Consider the following 15,945-nt stretch of genomic DNA (forward strand, 5'->3'; position numbering starts at 1 on the left):
TTCAACACAGGGACTGTTTAGACTAGTTCTTATACAGTCTTTGTTTCCAAACTGCAGCAAGGTTGTCCCAGCTGCTTTGTGTTGCTGAGCTTCTATACACCCGTGCCTCCCTACAGTATGTTTATAAACTGCCTTTAATGGAAGAGGACAGGCAATAGCTTTCATTCCTCTTCTTCTGTCAGCTGTGTGTTTATTACTAATGACATGCCCTGTATGTGACAGCAGGTCCCATTTACATTCTGCCTTACTGGTTAGGTGTGTTTACATGTATGTGTTTCTGCTACAATAAAAACATTTTGCAGAGGGGTTACTTACTAAAATAAGAATGCTTGTATTATAAGTGTATGTAGCATAATTATATCAGAGTAAGTATGATAATGATTTTAACCCAGTGTAAAACTTCATTTAAAACAAAAAAAACCCTGCCTTTTCTGCTATTTGCATCAGTTATAGGAACAACTTCAGTTCTGTGACTGTAGAAACTGACAGCTCACACCTGACTACTGCTGAGAGGCTGGATTATTTATATCTTATCTAGATAAATAAGAGGTCAGTCTGATTCATCACGCTGCTCTAAATCCTGCCTTTTAAAAATCTCTCTGTCTAGAAACAAAAGGCATGTGCGTATCTCTGCTTTCACAAGTGCTCCTAAATAGGCAGTGCGAATCTAACTTCAGCTTTCTTTGCTCATCACTGGGTAGGTAATTCCCATAACACTTGAGCCAGTGTTCTTTGATCCCTGTGTGTCACACCTTGAAAACATTCTTTTTTCCAAAAGTGCTGCTGTGTTCACTGTTCTCTTGGCAGCCCACAGCAAAAGTGGTGTTGGGATAGAGAAGGTATTCATACATCACTGGGCAAAGTGTAAAGCCTGAGCTTGCTCGGAAAAGCAGTAAGAACAGGATAGATTTCTTTCTCCATCTCCTCAGAATATGTAAAGGTATTGTGCTGTTTTTGCTGTTTCTGAATAAAACCCAGGGGGAATGAAAAATTTAAGGCTAGGCCTTACTCAGCATACCGAGTAACAAGCCCAGGCCAGACAGAAAATCCTTCCAAATGCAGGCCTCCTTCCTGGCAACAGCACTGTGCCACTTTGACATCCAGCATTAATTTTAAATGAGAGTGATTTATTTTGCTTTAGAAGACAGCAGATGGCACCAAAGTTATACAGATGCGCCAAACTAGTAGAAGAAGAAAAATATCTTGGTACACGAACTCTAACAACATTCCACGGAAAAAACGTATCATTTGTTTCTGTCTGTCTTGCAGTGTGGTTAGCACAATAAATCAGGTTTAATGGCCCTCATGCACTTGTAATGTGAGGGATTTTTCCCCCCTTATCAAGGGTTAATGGAATCAGACTGGGACAAGATGATGTGAGTAATCATTCAGCAAATTGTCTCTGCGGGGCTTGCTTCTTTGTGCAAGGTTTTTTTTATCCTTCATTAATGAGATGTCAATTATCTTATGCAAATATGATCACACGGTGCTAGACTGAATGTGAGTGCACCCTGACTGACGCAGGAGCTCTGACTGCCAACCTCTGCTGTAAAACATGTACACAACTTGCTCTCTCATTTGGGTTGGTTATCTGTATACCTCCTTTTCAGAGGCTTTAGAATAGGTGATGAGTTTAAATTAAGAAAAAAAGAGGGAAAGAGGAAGAGGGAAGGAACTGCTACTACAAAAAGTTATAGTATTTAAAACACTCCCAAATCCTACTTTATTACATAAACAAAGGAGTCTGAATTTTGGACAAGAACACTGGAAGTTTCTTGGATTTGATGCCTACTCATGAACACGTTTAACACTGCGCTTCATACACTTATGTTTGTTGAAGCCGTCTTTGCCAGCAGTACCACATTCATTCAAGAGGAGCAGCAACGATCATACATTGTTAATCTCATTTCAGCCATGAGCAAGAGAGTATCATTTAGAGTTACCTCTTTTTGATGGAGTCCCTGTCCCTTACTTCTAATTTTTAGCAGTTTCATTGGTCTTCATAAACTTATGAATAAGTTAGAGATAGTGTGCAATACCATCTTTCAGTATAGAAATAGTCATGTTTTTGAAAGAAAACCTGGGGCTGAATCTTTTTTTCCTGCTGAAGTAAGTAGAGGTTTTGTTTCAATTAGATGGAATCTGGCTCAGGCCTGGGATTTGGTGTTGAGATTCCTATCTGGCTCACCAGTTCATCACCAGCAGAACGTCTGATTTCTGTAGGCAGTAAGGAGATTAATGATATATGCCAGTTGCATATTTTTTGTGTTGTTTATCAATAAAGGGCCAGAGCATGAATTCGTTCCTTATGCAGAATGGGATGTAGAGCTGCACAGCCTCAGGGAAAAAAATTTAACAAACAGCTTAGAAAAAGGAACGTAGAAATCCATCATTTTTTTCCTTGGCTCTGAAGAGAACAAATATACTTTACAAGGTGCAGCTGTCTTCTTCCAGTGTGCAGACTCAGATCTATTCCTGAGTCCTTATATACAGACAGGGAAGCACAGTGGCCTCTGAGGGCTTGCTGCTTTCTAGCAGAGAGCCACAGGAGCCAGGTCATGTGAGGAAATGAGGAACCCAGGCGCTCACTTATCCTCTCCTTTGACAGCAGTTGGATGGGTTACACAGTGAGGCCACTGTGTAACCCATTTTTTGGGTTTTTGGGTGTTTGTATTCCAAAGCAAGTCCTGTGACAGTAACCACCTATTAAGGGACAATAATCATGTTTGCTTGATGAACTGCTTAGTTTGCTCCTGAACTAACAGATAAGATTCATTATGTTTGTTATCCTGTTTCTGCCAGTGCTCCTGGAAATCAGAGATTAAGACCCAGACATTTGTTTGTTTGTTATTGCACCACATTCGGAAAGCATGTAAAAATATTAACAGTTTTATAATTGCCAGAAAGCTCCATGTAATTTGCAAGCCGTCATCTGAAAGCGATAGTGAAGTGAAAGCGTTGGAGGAATATTTATTTTGCAAATAAATTTTGAGAGTCAGTATTTATTACCAGATAGTTCAGTTCTGAGCTGGCCTGGTTTTTCCAGGCTTTTGTCAGTGGATGAAGATCTTGGGGAGTTCTAGTTAAATGTTTGACAGAACTTATCACATAATCAAACTGAGTCAAAAGTTTTCACGTGGCCTCGTTTATGCTGTTGTAGTTGCAAAGAACTCCAGTCTTATCAAATCATTGACATTGATTCTAGTTTTAATGGAACCATTTGTTTTTCATTTGGAGACATTATACTTGTCAAGCATTTTTGACTCTTGTGTGGAAAAGAGGGTTTTACGCAGCAATGTTCTTTACCTCATGAACAAATTATGCTCCCTCTCCTCATGAAGGATAGATGGCCCTATTCCAAAGATGGCCCTATTCCAAAGAATTAAGTATTTAAAAATTAAAACAATTTCAAGTTGACACAAATTATTTGGTGAAAATGAGTGTTCTTTAAGGAATATTTGGATAGAAAAAGCAAGCCCTTGTGACCATAATAAACAAATTCTAGTTAGGCATAATTGGATTTGGTTATTGGTTGTACTCAGTCATACTTGATTTTTTCCTTCTGATGCCTGTGTGCTCTCCACTACTTAAGTATGATGTGAGATAATGTAAAATGGTGTATTGACAGCACAAGGAAAATATTTGGATGGCTGTCTGGAGTTGCCATTATTGGCTTTAATTATGACTTGCTGTCCTTTGGGTACTAAATGAGCCAGAAAAGGCTTCAAATGTGCCAAAGTATTCATTAGTATTCCCCCTTCTGTCATTGTACTTGAAGAAAAAGTTTATATCTGGCACCTGACTGCAGTTCTTACTAGCACAGACCAAGAAGATTTGCAGATTTTGATAATCATCTGAAAGCACACCAGTGTCTCTGCTTTTTGGCTATAGAGGAAGTCATCCCTAGGTAATGTGGGCAGAACTCTGACATCTTTCTGAGGTATGTGGAGAACTGACGTCCTTTCTGTCCTCTGTGTGATATGGTTGTTTACAGTAAATTCTGTGATGCCCATTGGAGTGAGAAATACAGACACTTAGCTCCATCTTCCTGGTTAGGGGACCTGCACTAGGTTTCTGTAGGAAAGTGCCACGTGGAAGCATTTTAGGCTCCTTGCCACCATTCGATATGGCACAAATAATAGTGCCACAGAAGTCTCCCAGAGATAAAATAACCTTTAGAGTCTATTTTCATAATAAGAAATTGTCTATAGCAAAATCCTTTTTGTTTGCCATGGGGTGGGCGCAAAACAAAATAACAGTTTAAAGAGAATATTTCATGAACTCTCCTGATACTTCACCATGGAGACTGCTGAGAATGGTGACCACTCCTTTGGCATTTGCTCTTGGATAGACTGATGAACAGGGATGAATTCCTGCTACAATACATATTTGCTATTGCAAATTTTTATTTATTTATTTTTAACTTAGAACTTTGTTTGAACTGAACTTAGAGCCACGTTTTAAGCAGCCTTTGAAACACTGGTTTATAAGGCACCAGGCTGTTCTTAGAACCTGATACTTTAACTAAGCTGCTTTGTAAACAGATACTACTCATTCTGGAGGCATTTGAATTTGCTTGGTTTCACAGGCTCATTCTTGCTGAGACCCCAAGAGGTTCAAAACACTAACAATCCTCAGAGATTTTAATCAAGTTCATCTATGGATTTCAGCTACTATTTAAAAGTTCATGCCAAGCATTTTGCTTTCCGGGATGTTCACAGCAAGATGTGTTAGCAAAGTCTTTCAGTAATGTCCCCTTCATGGACAGGAGGAAGAGCTGTCACCTGGTCAGATCTCATCCGGGGCAGGTGCTGAAATGGGTAAGGAAGGGTCTGTCTCTCTTTATTCTTTATGGACCATTTCTCCAAGACCTGAGGCTCTGTTTGGCGTCTGGGCTCAGCTGTGCAGTGTGTGAAGGTGTCCCTGTTTGCTCTGTCATTCTAAGCCTTTAAGTTAGTTAAAATGCACAGTTACTGCTTTCCAGAGAGTTTAGTTTTCAGTAAACTTTACTTTTTCCGTTTCTCCTCATATTCAGAAACCTTCTGACTACCAGGGACAGAACTACCCACTACTTTCTGGCGTTTCTGGTTCAGCAGTGCTGGTCTTGATACTCTAAAAGACGTTTTGGTTTTCAAGATTAGCAAGAGTGAGGATGGGGAAATCCTTTAGTTCTTGTTTGTTGCAGCTACGGAGCTTTTTGCTTCTCCCTACAACCACGGCAGGTGGTGCTCTTGATCCTTTCCAGTTGCACTTAGGAAGCTCCTGTCAGGTCAGAATTATGCTGTATGTCACCAGCTTGCTGCTTTTAACACTGCCTGTTTAAGGCGAGGATCTTCCAGTGTTGAGTGAAGAGATTTTTTATCAGTAAAAGGGAAAGGAGAGGATAAAAAAGTTTTTTTTAAGTGGAAACCAGTTTGGGGCAGTAAATGAAAAAGATGAATACAAAGGCACCTATTTGGTATGTGCATACTTAGCTGCTCTGTAATTCAGCATGCCCAGTGTGCCCCAAGTTCAGATGACTTCAATGCTAGCTGTTTGACCCATAAGTAAGGTTTTGGAGCTATTCCACTGTAGGGCTCTGTAGGAGTAATTCCAGTTATGCTGTGTCCTTTAGTAGGATCATGCGTTCGCTTACACGCTGTAAGTTCCCACTGCAAGCACCTCAAAGCAAAGCAGCAGCAACCAGCTTATGCTCAACACCTTCAGAATGGCCACTTGCCTGTTTCTCAGCTGGCAGGTAGCTTCAGTCGACACAGGATCGTGTGCTTGCTGCCATCTCTTGCCAGCTGAACAGGTGGAATCTGGAAGTGTGATACAGGTCACTCTGTATTTCTGCTCTGTCTTTCAGTTCTTACTCATCCTGTTTCTACATCTTACAACATCTGGATCTGAAAGGCCATCAGCAACAGCAGTGCAAACTATTTTCCAGCTGTTAACAAACAGATGGTGATTAAAACTGGCAACTGTTGACATGTGCCTTTAAAAACAAAACACAGGGAAATATTTTGGGGGGGAAAAAAAAGAAAGAAAGAAAGGAATGAATGTTTCAAATAGGAATCACGCCTCTCAGGATTCCAAAGTTCTTAGATGAAAACGTTTAGGAAAGTAGCTTTAAAATAAGCAGTTCTGAGCAGACTTTCTAAACGTTGGGAGGGAAGATCCTGGCTGTGTAGCCAGTGATGGAGCTGACTGGATTCCTACCCCAGTTGTGTGGGGGTTTTTTTGCAGCAGTTTTCCTGGAAATGTGTGACTGCTCATTCTTTTGATTTTTTTTTTTTCTCAGAAATGTGTTCCTTGGGCATTTAGCACACGGTGAAAAGATTACAGCTCCTTAACTTCTGCTAGCTGTTCTAAGTGCTGCTGTCCCCTGCCTCTTCTGTGTGCGCAGCCTTCGGAGATAGTGTAAAATGAAGGAGATGCTGCGTTTGATCCAAGCTGTTACTCAAATGCTCTCGTTTCGTTTAGCAGACGTTGTTTTGTTGCAGTGCAGTGTGGACACCAGTAGATGGTGCTGTTGGCGCAGTTTTAGTTTCACATTTGTTTTCTGGTTCGTGGTTGGAATTTGGAGTGAACCAAAAAAGAAAACAAAATCCCTAATGCTAAGCTTTCATCCAAGATGTTCTGCCCACACTGAACCGGTCACCATTTAACTTTAACCTGAACTGTGGCCCAGGAAATCCTTCAACATAAATAACCTTGGAGGCTGCTATGACCATTTTTGGAACGCGCTCCCTCAATAAATCTGTTACTTTGTTGTGCAATGTTGAAGCGTGTAGTTGTTTCCCTGATTAATTAGGGCAGAAAATAAACTTGTGCGATCAATCCAAGCCGTGACATGTCTCAGCCCTGCCTGGAACACAGGGCTAAGAGAAGGCCTTGGTGCTTTCTGAGCAGCTCTGCCCCAGGATTTAAGATGCACGCCTGCTTGTGAATCTACTCGCCCTGAGATAAGGAGCCTCTAAGCCAGCAGGGTTTAGGCTATTGCAGAATGGCCATGCAAGGTTAGTAAGGATAGGGCTGAAGAAAGTAAGAAGCCTTCCATCTGACCCTCTGCCCCCACTAAAGACAACAGAAGTGGTTTATGTAATGGTGTTTACTTTATTTCACATATTACCCATGGAGAACAGTTGATACATTCTCTACATCTTTCACCAATCTGGAATGCAAGATAAAAAAGGTATGGAAAAAGAGTTTAACGACATTTGACATTCACGATATGAAAAATAGAGGGGATACAATGTTTTAAAATGCCCATATGCAATATATATATATATATATATAAAACGTATAAAAATAAAATATATTTCCCCAAAAAAGATACAAACATTACACGACACAGAACAATCTTAAATACCAATACGTATCTCATGATCCACGCACGCCGCACTTATAATTAACGAAATCCACGTACGATTGCACTTTTCCTCTCTGTTCAAGTATATCGCGGTCCCCTCAGGGACTGCTCAGTGTCCGATTCCCTGCCGGCTGCGCAGAGCGCAGAGTGTAGAGCAGGTGTGGGCCGCGGGGTGCCCTGAGCGGCTCTCCCGGGATGGAGGGGCCGGGACGCTCCGCCGGCGATGGAGGCCCGGCCCCGGGTGCAGCGTCGGGCCCGGCGCGGGGAGCGGCGCCTCCGGCGGCGCCTCGCCCGGGGCGGGGAGCGGCTCCGCGGCCGCCACCTTCACAGCTTCCCCGCTCCGTCCGTCTGTCCGCGGGGTCCCGGCCGAGCGGGCCGCGGGGGCTCCCGGCTCGGTCTCAGTCCGTCCGCCCGAGGCGGCCTCTGCGGGCGCTCACACGCCGAGGACGGGGGCGCGGGGCTCCGCCCGCACGATCCGGAGGAAAGCGTCGGGCAGGGAGCGCCGGCGGCGGCCGTAGCCCTGCGGGCTGATCTTGTTGACGGGGGCGGCGCCGTCTTTCACTTTGTCGGTCAGCTGGTAGAGCTGATGGGCCAGCTTCTGCACCGTGCACGTCCCGAAGCGGCACCCCATGCGGAAGGTGGGGAGGTGGGGGTAGCTGTTAACGCTCTGGCGGTAGCGCTTGACACGGATGTGAGCATCCTCCCGGCCGCTGCGAGGGAGAAAGAGAGACACGGGGTGTGAGACGGTGGGGCCGGAGACGAGAGAAGCGCGGGGCGGGGAGCGCGGGGAGACCCGGGCGGAGGAAGGACCGCCCCGACGGTGCGGCCCCGGCTCTGCCCTCCGCCGGGCGGTGGGACACGGGCGCGAAGCGGAGCGGAGCCCGCCGCCGAAAGGGAGAGGCCCCGCCGCCGGAGGGCTGTTACTTTATCTGCGGAGCCAGGGCTCGAGTTACTATTTATATTTGAGTTTCGCAGTAAAGGCGCCGCTATCTCCCGCCAGCTCGGGGCGCGGAGAAAGGGAGGTGGGAGGCGGCTCCCAGAGCCGCGCGATCCCTGCGGGACCCGTCCGGGACGCGCGGAGTGAGGGAGCCCCGACCCCGCGGATCCGGACTCTGCCCCGCCCCGAGCGCAGCGGGGCTGTTAGTTACCTGGGCTGCGAGACGCGGGGATCCTTCACGTCCTGGGTCCGTACGAGCGCCTGCACGTCGGTGGCCGCTCCCAGCCCTCGGGGCGCGCTCGGAGGCCTCACGTCCCGCTTGGCCCGGCTCAGTACCCAGCTCGTCCATCTGCGAGGAGCGCGAGGGAAGGGGACAGTCTGTTAGCGCAAGCTTGCGGGGCGGAAGCCAAACCAAATACATTCGAGGGGCGATAATCTGCCAGCGCCGAGATTTTGACATCTGGGGAAGGCGGGGGGGGCTCGTTTCCCGAAGGAGTACGGGGCGTTTTAGGATCCGTGCCATTCCCGCGGGGCACAATTCCCTTCCTCCGGTGGCTGCCGGACCCGGCGCGGGGCTCGTAAACTCGGGGCGGGCGGGGGTTGCACTCCTATACTCACTTTCGTTTGAACTCTGTGGCTACGTCCACCCTCGCAGCATCAACCCCGAAGAAAGTCGCGGAGCCGAGATAGAGTAGAGCTACGTGAACCAGTTTCATTCTCGCTGAATTCCTGGTGGAATGAGAAGAGAATGATAAGCATGCTGCTGCTACAAGTCACATCTGTCCTTTTTATTTATTTCTTTTCCCCTTCCCCGGTGGCTCTATAGCGCTTCCTCCCTCAGGAGGAGCCCCCAGGCTGCCGCGAGCTTCGCGTGCGCTCTGAACCCAAAGCGAGTATTTGCTCAGCAACTTTGCACAGAGTAAATAACTTGTGCTCCAAAACACACGTTCGCCGCAAGCCGTGCTTGCAGTGGCGGCCGAATACCAGCAGGACGGCCGCAGTACCCCCAGCGGCTCGCATCGGGATTAAGCGAGCGCACGAGAGCAGGGGCCGCCTGGGGCGCACCGTGCCGCAGCTCCGACAAGTGCCGCGCTGCCAGGCGGGCACCCCCGGCTCTCATCGCCCCCCGCACGCAGAGCGGCGAGCTGCGGATCTCCCGCTGTGAGAGCCAGTGCAGGGCTCTGCAGCGCAACTGCCAGCTTCCACGCAGCCCAGTTCTGGAGATTTGCAGTTCCTCTCCACCTCCCTCTTTTTTTTTTTTTTTTTTCCTTCTTAATAAAAAGGTGCTTACCTGGCAGTGAGGATAATCCACTGAGCCAAATGCTCTCGTAGTAGCGATCCGAAGTTGCACAGTTTCCTGAGGAGCGAGAACTCCTTCTTTGTGTGTGTGAAGTAACCACTGCCGGGCTGCGCTGCTCCGCGCCCTTTTATAGAGTGCCGGGGGGAAGTGGGAGGACCTCGGCGTGCCCGCCCGGGCGACTCCGCTTTGACACTTACCCCTCCCCATCCCCCCCCCGGCATTTCACCATGGGATGGGGGCGACCCATCTGAGGGTAAAAATAAGAGGATTGTTGGAAATCGTCTTCAACGGCCCCGTGGGTATTTTGTTGCTAACGCCAGCTTGCAGCTGTGGGTTCGGAGCCGTGGCATACCTTGCGCTACAGATAAGCCCCCCGCTCTGCTTGACCGGGGACGTGCCTTCAGCTGCCGCTGCAGAACGCCGCCTGCACGTCCATGCAGGTCCTCATTGTGAGCACGTTAACTCCGGCCGGGGGAAGGGGTGAGGGACCAGAGCCGGTCCGTGTCAAGGTCCTTCCACATCCATCAGATAGCGAGGCAATCCATATTTGGACAACGCCAGTTTTACCGAGCGACTGCAATGAATGTCAGCCTTCTTTACACAAGTACAGAGGTGACAAATCCGGCGTCGTTAATATTTATGACTCAACGTGGTGCATTTTTCATCTAATAAAATTGTACTTATGTACTTGGCCAATTCAGACACATCACAGACTGAGTGGCTTTGGAACATGGGGGGCGAGAGAGCCCTTCTGCGCCTCGTTCCGAAGGGAGCGGCTCGCTTTGGTCGTGGGGGCGTCACGCGTGCGAGCGCGTTCGGGTCCTCAGCCTGCGGACCTCTGTAGATGTGACCTGCCCGACTGCACCGCTGCACAGCTAATCCGGGACGCAAATATTTGCAGGCTCGGGGTCTCTAGCAACACCCTCCCGGCCGTGCAGCGCTCAGACTCTTTTTCCCCCGGCCTCTATCACCTTTGCACCTTGCTCCGTCCGCGCAGAGCCGTGCCCTCTCAGGGCTGCCCCAGCCGTGCCGCTTCCTCCTCCGCGTTGCGGCGTTTCGGCTCGGCGCTCCGAGGGAAATGCCCCCGGCAGCTGCGCCCCGACGGCGGCCGAGCAGCGGAGCGCCTGGGGCGGGGGACCGGCTGGAGAGCGGCGGGCGTTTCTCTCGCATCTCACCGCGAGCGAAGCGTTTCAGAGGTCGGCTGAGGCTGCCCTCTCGACTCTGCCTTCCCAGATAGCCGCGGTCCGTGCTACGCCCCGGACAGGTATGCGCGAAGGGATGACGGAACCGTTCCCGAGCACGGTCGAGGTGCCGCCTGCCCTGCCCGTGCGGGGCAGCTGCTCGCCCTTCGCTGCGCCGCCCTCCTCGCAGCCCCGCCGGGCCGCCCCGATCCCCGCGGCCATAAGGCGCCCGCTGGGCGAGCCCGGAGCCGGCTCCTCGGCGCACCTGCCCAGCGGGCAACGCGAACGGCGAGAGCCGGACTACCTCGGGCTCTGCCCCGTCCCCGCCGAGGCGCCGTCGCGCTGCCTGCCCCCGGGTCGCGCTGCGAAGCAGAACTGCGCTGAACGAGAGGCTGCGCTCCTTCCTCCGGGGGAGGAACGGGGGAAAATAGGTGCTCGAGAAAGGGACGGTGACACCGGCAGAGCCGCGCGTCGTGACAACATCGCGGTGACTGCTCTTAGAGAGCTCGTGAGGCAGCTTAGGATCCAGAGTACAAACGTGTCCCCGGCCGGCAGAATTCGAAACTGAATCTAACTCCTGTGAAGATAAGGCAGGATTTCGTGTCACGGGCATTGCTTAGATTCAGTTTAAATCTCCTGTTCCAGTAAAAAGCCACACGCTTCCCCAAACGCTGGAAAATCCCTCATTAAAGTCCTTGGCCAAAAGGGAATTGCATTTTGTATACTCTTAGGCAAACAGTGCTGAAAGAATGCTGCTTGGTTTAGGAATAACAGTAATCCAAGTCACGTGTGAGTGCCATGCCGATTACAATACCAGTGTAGTGACACAAAGTCAGCTCATACAACCTCTCATGGTGGCAAACGTCGGCACAGAATGAGGCAAGAGGCGATTTTTTTGCCTATGAGATTTGTGCGAGAGCTTCGGCAGGTACAGCCGGTTTCAGAGCTAACACAAACCACGTCCTTTCCGATGCTCATTTTGTCCTTCCTAAGCCCTCACAGTCCTACACAATGAGCAATAGGCACTGAATTTGTGCTGCGAGGCAGCAGCAGGGTCTGCTTTGAAAAAAATAACTTATATTTATATATATTTATTTACATTAAAAAACAACTCTCACAGCATGGTGCGTGGAAATATTTTTTGCAGAAGACTGTCCTGAGGCAATGGCACACAGTGCAGCAAGACCCGGCTTTTCTCAGAAGGGTCGGCTCTCCTCCAGATGCCGCCTCATGGAGAAGCTGGCCTGGAGAGACACCCTGCACATGGGCTTGTTAACTGATTAGCTTGGGCACGTCTTTCATCCTCTCAGTATTGCCATAGGTACAGAATCACAGAATGACCTGGGTTGGAAGGGACCTCAAGGATCATGAAGTTCCAACCCCCAAGGTTCCCGTACCCCAGGTACCCCAGTCCAGCTATGGGACTTTACAGCACGTAGCTGCTTCTCTAAGCAGGTTTTGAAGATCACTTGCTCTTTTGTACAGTGTTTTATTCATGCTATGTTTTGTTCAAAAAGGAAAGGTCTGAAATCTGTGGGCATCAGCTGGGAATCAGTTTGAGACAAATACTCTCTGCTGATTACAGAAGGAAAAAAAAGTTACTTGAAGGCAGCGGGAGTGCTTTTGTGTGTTTCAGCAAAGGTTGATTCAAACTTTACTGAATTCATGTGCAGTGAGTATGACTGTACTTGATTGTACCTCAGGCTGTATGAGATGAGCACAAAGATGATACTAACAGAAGAATGGCATGCTATGAAAGGTGTAAAAACCAGTCATGTTCCACACACAAAAAGGCCTTGGTGATGGTGCACCTTAGGGCACCTTAGTCAGCTTTACCTGTGCCAAGGGACAATTCCATCTCCAATAGTCAGACTGGAGACGTGATGCTTTCAGTGAGCCTTATAGGTTTGAACCAACAGCAAACAGAGCCTTCTAAATGAGAGTGGGATGCATATTGATATGGGAGAGCTGCTCTGGGTCACGGCTGCTTTCCTGTTCTGGCAAGAGGTGCCAGAAAACTGTTGGGTGACACTGGATGAAGGGACTGCAGGCTGCATGTGACCTTTGTGTTTCCTGAAGGAGCTGACTGTACAAAGTACTGTGAACCTTCACATTTTTTTGGTGCAACATCATCACTTGTGTGCTTTCTGTTTGCTGGGGTGCTACTGCCTCATCATTCCTCCCCAAGGACAAATAATTCAGCTGCTTACTGGGTCCTTCTGGGCACCTAGGCCTTGGTGTCTACACTCAGAAGCTGCTCTGGGAGCCACTTTCATAGCCTGGTAGGAGCCAGCCTACTCTGCTGGAACGCAGGGGATTTTGTTTTTTACTGATCTGGATAAAAGTTCAGTTTGCTTTGTTTTAGACTTTAGGTGAACAAACAATGTCTGTTTCACTTCCTCATTTGTCCTATAGGAGTATTAGATTGCTCTCTACCAAAGGGAAATTAAGGAAGTAAACTACAGATGACTGAATCCTATTGGAGTCCAGGCAGGTACACAGCCAAACAGCTGTGCTCAGAGCCAGAACAGTGCCCTTCCTGTCACCAGCACCTCAGTAGCAATGTGCCTCTTCTTGGGACATGCTTTACAGACTGACCAGACTTTGGTTGTATTGGTCAAGGCTGAAGAAAGAGCAAGACTGTCCAGTGGGTGCTAGGAGTGCTGGGGATTCAGCTGGGGATTCAGCAAGCGATGCTTCTTCATTTAGAATTTGTTAGTCCTCTGGGAAAAGTGTTAGGTGATATTCTCCTGCCAGAGGCTGGCTTAAAACAGAAGTGAGACTTAAGTACTGTGATTTGTTGCTACATGTTGAACTTTCCTATGGGTGCAGATATGATAACCCTAGGGTCCTGTTTGAGCTCCAAATTAGATAATTTCTTAGCATCTCTGAACTGTCCCTCCAGGTTTAGCTACGTACAATGTTATCCTAAGCTGCTGCATGCCCTGGCTTCATGCTGTTGAGCAGCTGCAGCATCCACCCCCGTGATACTGAGCCTTATCCTTGTTCCACTTCATAAGTAATGTGTAGCTTCATGAACATTTGCGGTCCTTTTTTGCTACCTCAAAAAAGCCTCAGTGTTTTGAAAGCAGCTCTGGGACTTTCAGTCGTTACTTCAGGATCCTGATCCAAAAAGTCAATGTGTAACTCAAGAAAGGGAATCCCTCCAGCTCCTGTCAAGTTGAGGAATTGACTGACTCCATTGTATGCATCTCGAAAAATATTTTCATTGTTTCCATTACATATTTTATGTTTTGTTTCACATTTACTCCCAATGCCAACAGACACTTTTATTAGGTGTAAGTCTTTCTATGTTGGCATCTGACTGAAGAACACTGAGCTGTGAAGCTGAGTTCTCCAGGACCATTCTCTGAAGAGGCACAAGCAAAAGCATCGATGATTCTCAAGGCTTCCTGACCGATTTGTGGCTGGGTTATCAACAAGGTGTTGCACTGATGTGGTGTCTTGGCTACATAGGAGGTGTGTGTACTTATTGCATGCTTGAGACAAACACACATCTCCGTGACACCGCTAGTGACTATTTCCTGGACCCTGCGGGATGGAGGATGGCCAGGAGCAAACTCCATGAACTTGCTGCATTTCCACGTGCACTGCGGCTGCTGCAGCTCCTCGCTGTAGTTGAACCGACGTCCTTTGAGTTGTTTGTTCTCTCTGCGCTGTCAAACAGGACATACGTGGGACCTTATCGTATCGTGTTGGCAGGCTCTCTGCCAGTTCGTGCTGACGGACACCCGTTTATCATCTCTGAGACAAGGCGGCCTGCCGGGCTTTCGACAGCGAGTCCAAACGGCACCGGCCTCGTCTGTGAGACATAAATAGAAGTACGGCATCCTCCGAGCGCTCGACGCACCGCCGGGCATTGCGGGCAGTGCGGGCTGGAGGCCGGGCAGCGGCGGGGCACGGCGTGAGCGCCCGCTCGGGGCTCGCTTTATCCCCGCCCGGCGGCCCGGCAGCTCCGGACCGCTGGGACGTTCGCCACGTTCCGCGCATCCCGGGCGGGACGTAAACAGGAACCTCCTGGAAACGCGAGCCCGCATCCCCGGGGCAGCGCTCGCCGCCGGGTTTATCCCCGCACGGGAGATGCGGGGCCACGACCCCGCCCTCGGCTCCTCTCAGGAGCGGCCCCTCGGGAGCGGCGGCGCGGGCCGGGCCGGGACACGAACCGCTGCGCTCCGCCTGTGTTTGGGGCAGCACTCGGGGGCACAGTGCGCCGCCAGCCCGACCCGCCCGGCTCTGGGTAACGCGGCGTAGCTCGGGCACGAGGGTCGGGCGCGAGGCGCCTCGTTCCAGGGCTCGTTGGCATCGCGTCCAGCTGCAGCCCTCAGCCGGCGGCCGCTCGCCCCTCGCTAGTCCCGGAGCAGCGCGGCCCGTACCCGCCCGCAGCCCGCAGCCTGTACCCGCAGCCCACGCCCAGCCCGGCGGGGTCACGGCGCAGCGGCTGGGCGTTGCGCAGGCGCACAAGGCGCCGCGCCTCCAACATGGCCGAGGTGGTGCCGCTTGTTCTTTGGCGGGCGCGCGGCGGAGGATGCTGAGCCGCCCGGGAGCCGCCGCCGCTGCACGGGAGGTGAGGGCCGAGCCGCGCCCCTCGCAGCCATGGCCAGGCTGGCCGACTACTTCATCGTGGTGGGCTACGACCACGACAAGACAGGTAGGTGTGGCTGCGCGCGGGGCCGCTCCGCGGTGCCTGGCCTCTTCCCCCCTCCCCTCGCTCCTGCCCGGCCCGGCCCCGGCCCCCTCTCCGCCTCCGGTCGGGCCGCGGGAGGAGGAGACTCGTCTCGCCCCGCGGGGGCTCTGCGCTCCGAGGGGGCGCGGGACGGGTCGGCGGCCCTCGGCGGGGCGGAGCGGCCCGGGAGAGCGGAGGGGCCGTTCCCCGGAGCGCGCTTCTGCCGGCGGGAAGGGGCCGCGTTGCTGCACACCTGGCCGAGCACAGCGCTGCGGCCTCGCCCCGTCGGCGTTGGCGGGGGCTCCATCGGGAGAGCGGGGAACGTGCGAGGTGCCCCGCGGAACTGCGGCCCCTGCCCCCAGCGCCGGGCTGCGGCCCGACCCGCCTCCCTGCAGGGCAGCGGCCCGCACTGCTGCTGCAGCCCGGCCTGCGTTGTGCCCAGCGATACCGCGTGTGTAAACGCGGCCTCCGAGGCACGGTGCCGGCCGG

At 50.8% G+C, this 15,945-nt stretch overlaps 2 protein-coding genes across 6 annotated transcripts in view; one reads left to right on the forward strand and one right to left on the reverse strand.

Annotated features, from left to right (window-relative positions):
- Positions 1–7,075: 7,075 nt before the first annotated feature.
- Positions 7,076–9,906, reverse strand: ADM (adrenomedullin). The gene is made up of 4 exons (XM_015864002.2): positions 9,583–9,906; positions 8,910–9,020; positions 8,503–8,640; positions 7,076–8,064 (listed from the first exon to the last, which is right to left on the reverse strand). Exons 1-4 carry the CDS (start codon positions 9,810–9,812, stop codon positions 7,788–7,790), a joined length of 756 nt encoding a protein of 251 aa, XP_015719488.1. The 5' UTR covers positions 9,813–9,906; the 3' UTR covers positions 7,076–7,787.
- Positions 9,907–15,261: 5,355 nt separating this feature from the next.
- The window catches only part of SBF2 (SET binding factor 2), a 215,209-nt gene continuing 214,525 nt past the window's right edge, over positions 15,262–15,945 (forward strand). For 4 of the 5 annotated variants that reach the window (XM_015864003.2, XM_015864005.2, XM_015864006.2 and 1 more), the window contains exon 1: positions 15,262–15,441. In XM_015864003.2, coding sequence (XP_015719489.1) covers positions 15,387–15,441 — 55 coding nt within the window. In that variant the 5' untranslated portion in view covers positions 15,262–15,386. The remainder of the gene's footprint in view (positions 15,442–15,945) is intronic. The other variant, XM_015864008.1, reaches the window with a different exon arrangement.

Source organism: Coturnix japonica, chromosome 5 (assembly GCF_001577835.2).
Source record: "Coturnix japonica isolate 7356 chromosome 5, Coturnix japonica 2.1, whole genome shotgun sequence".
Lineage (NCBI taxonomy): Eukaryota > Metazoa > Chordata > Aves > Galliformes > Phasianidae > Coturnix > Coturnix japonica.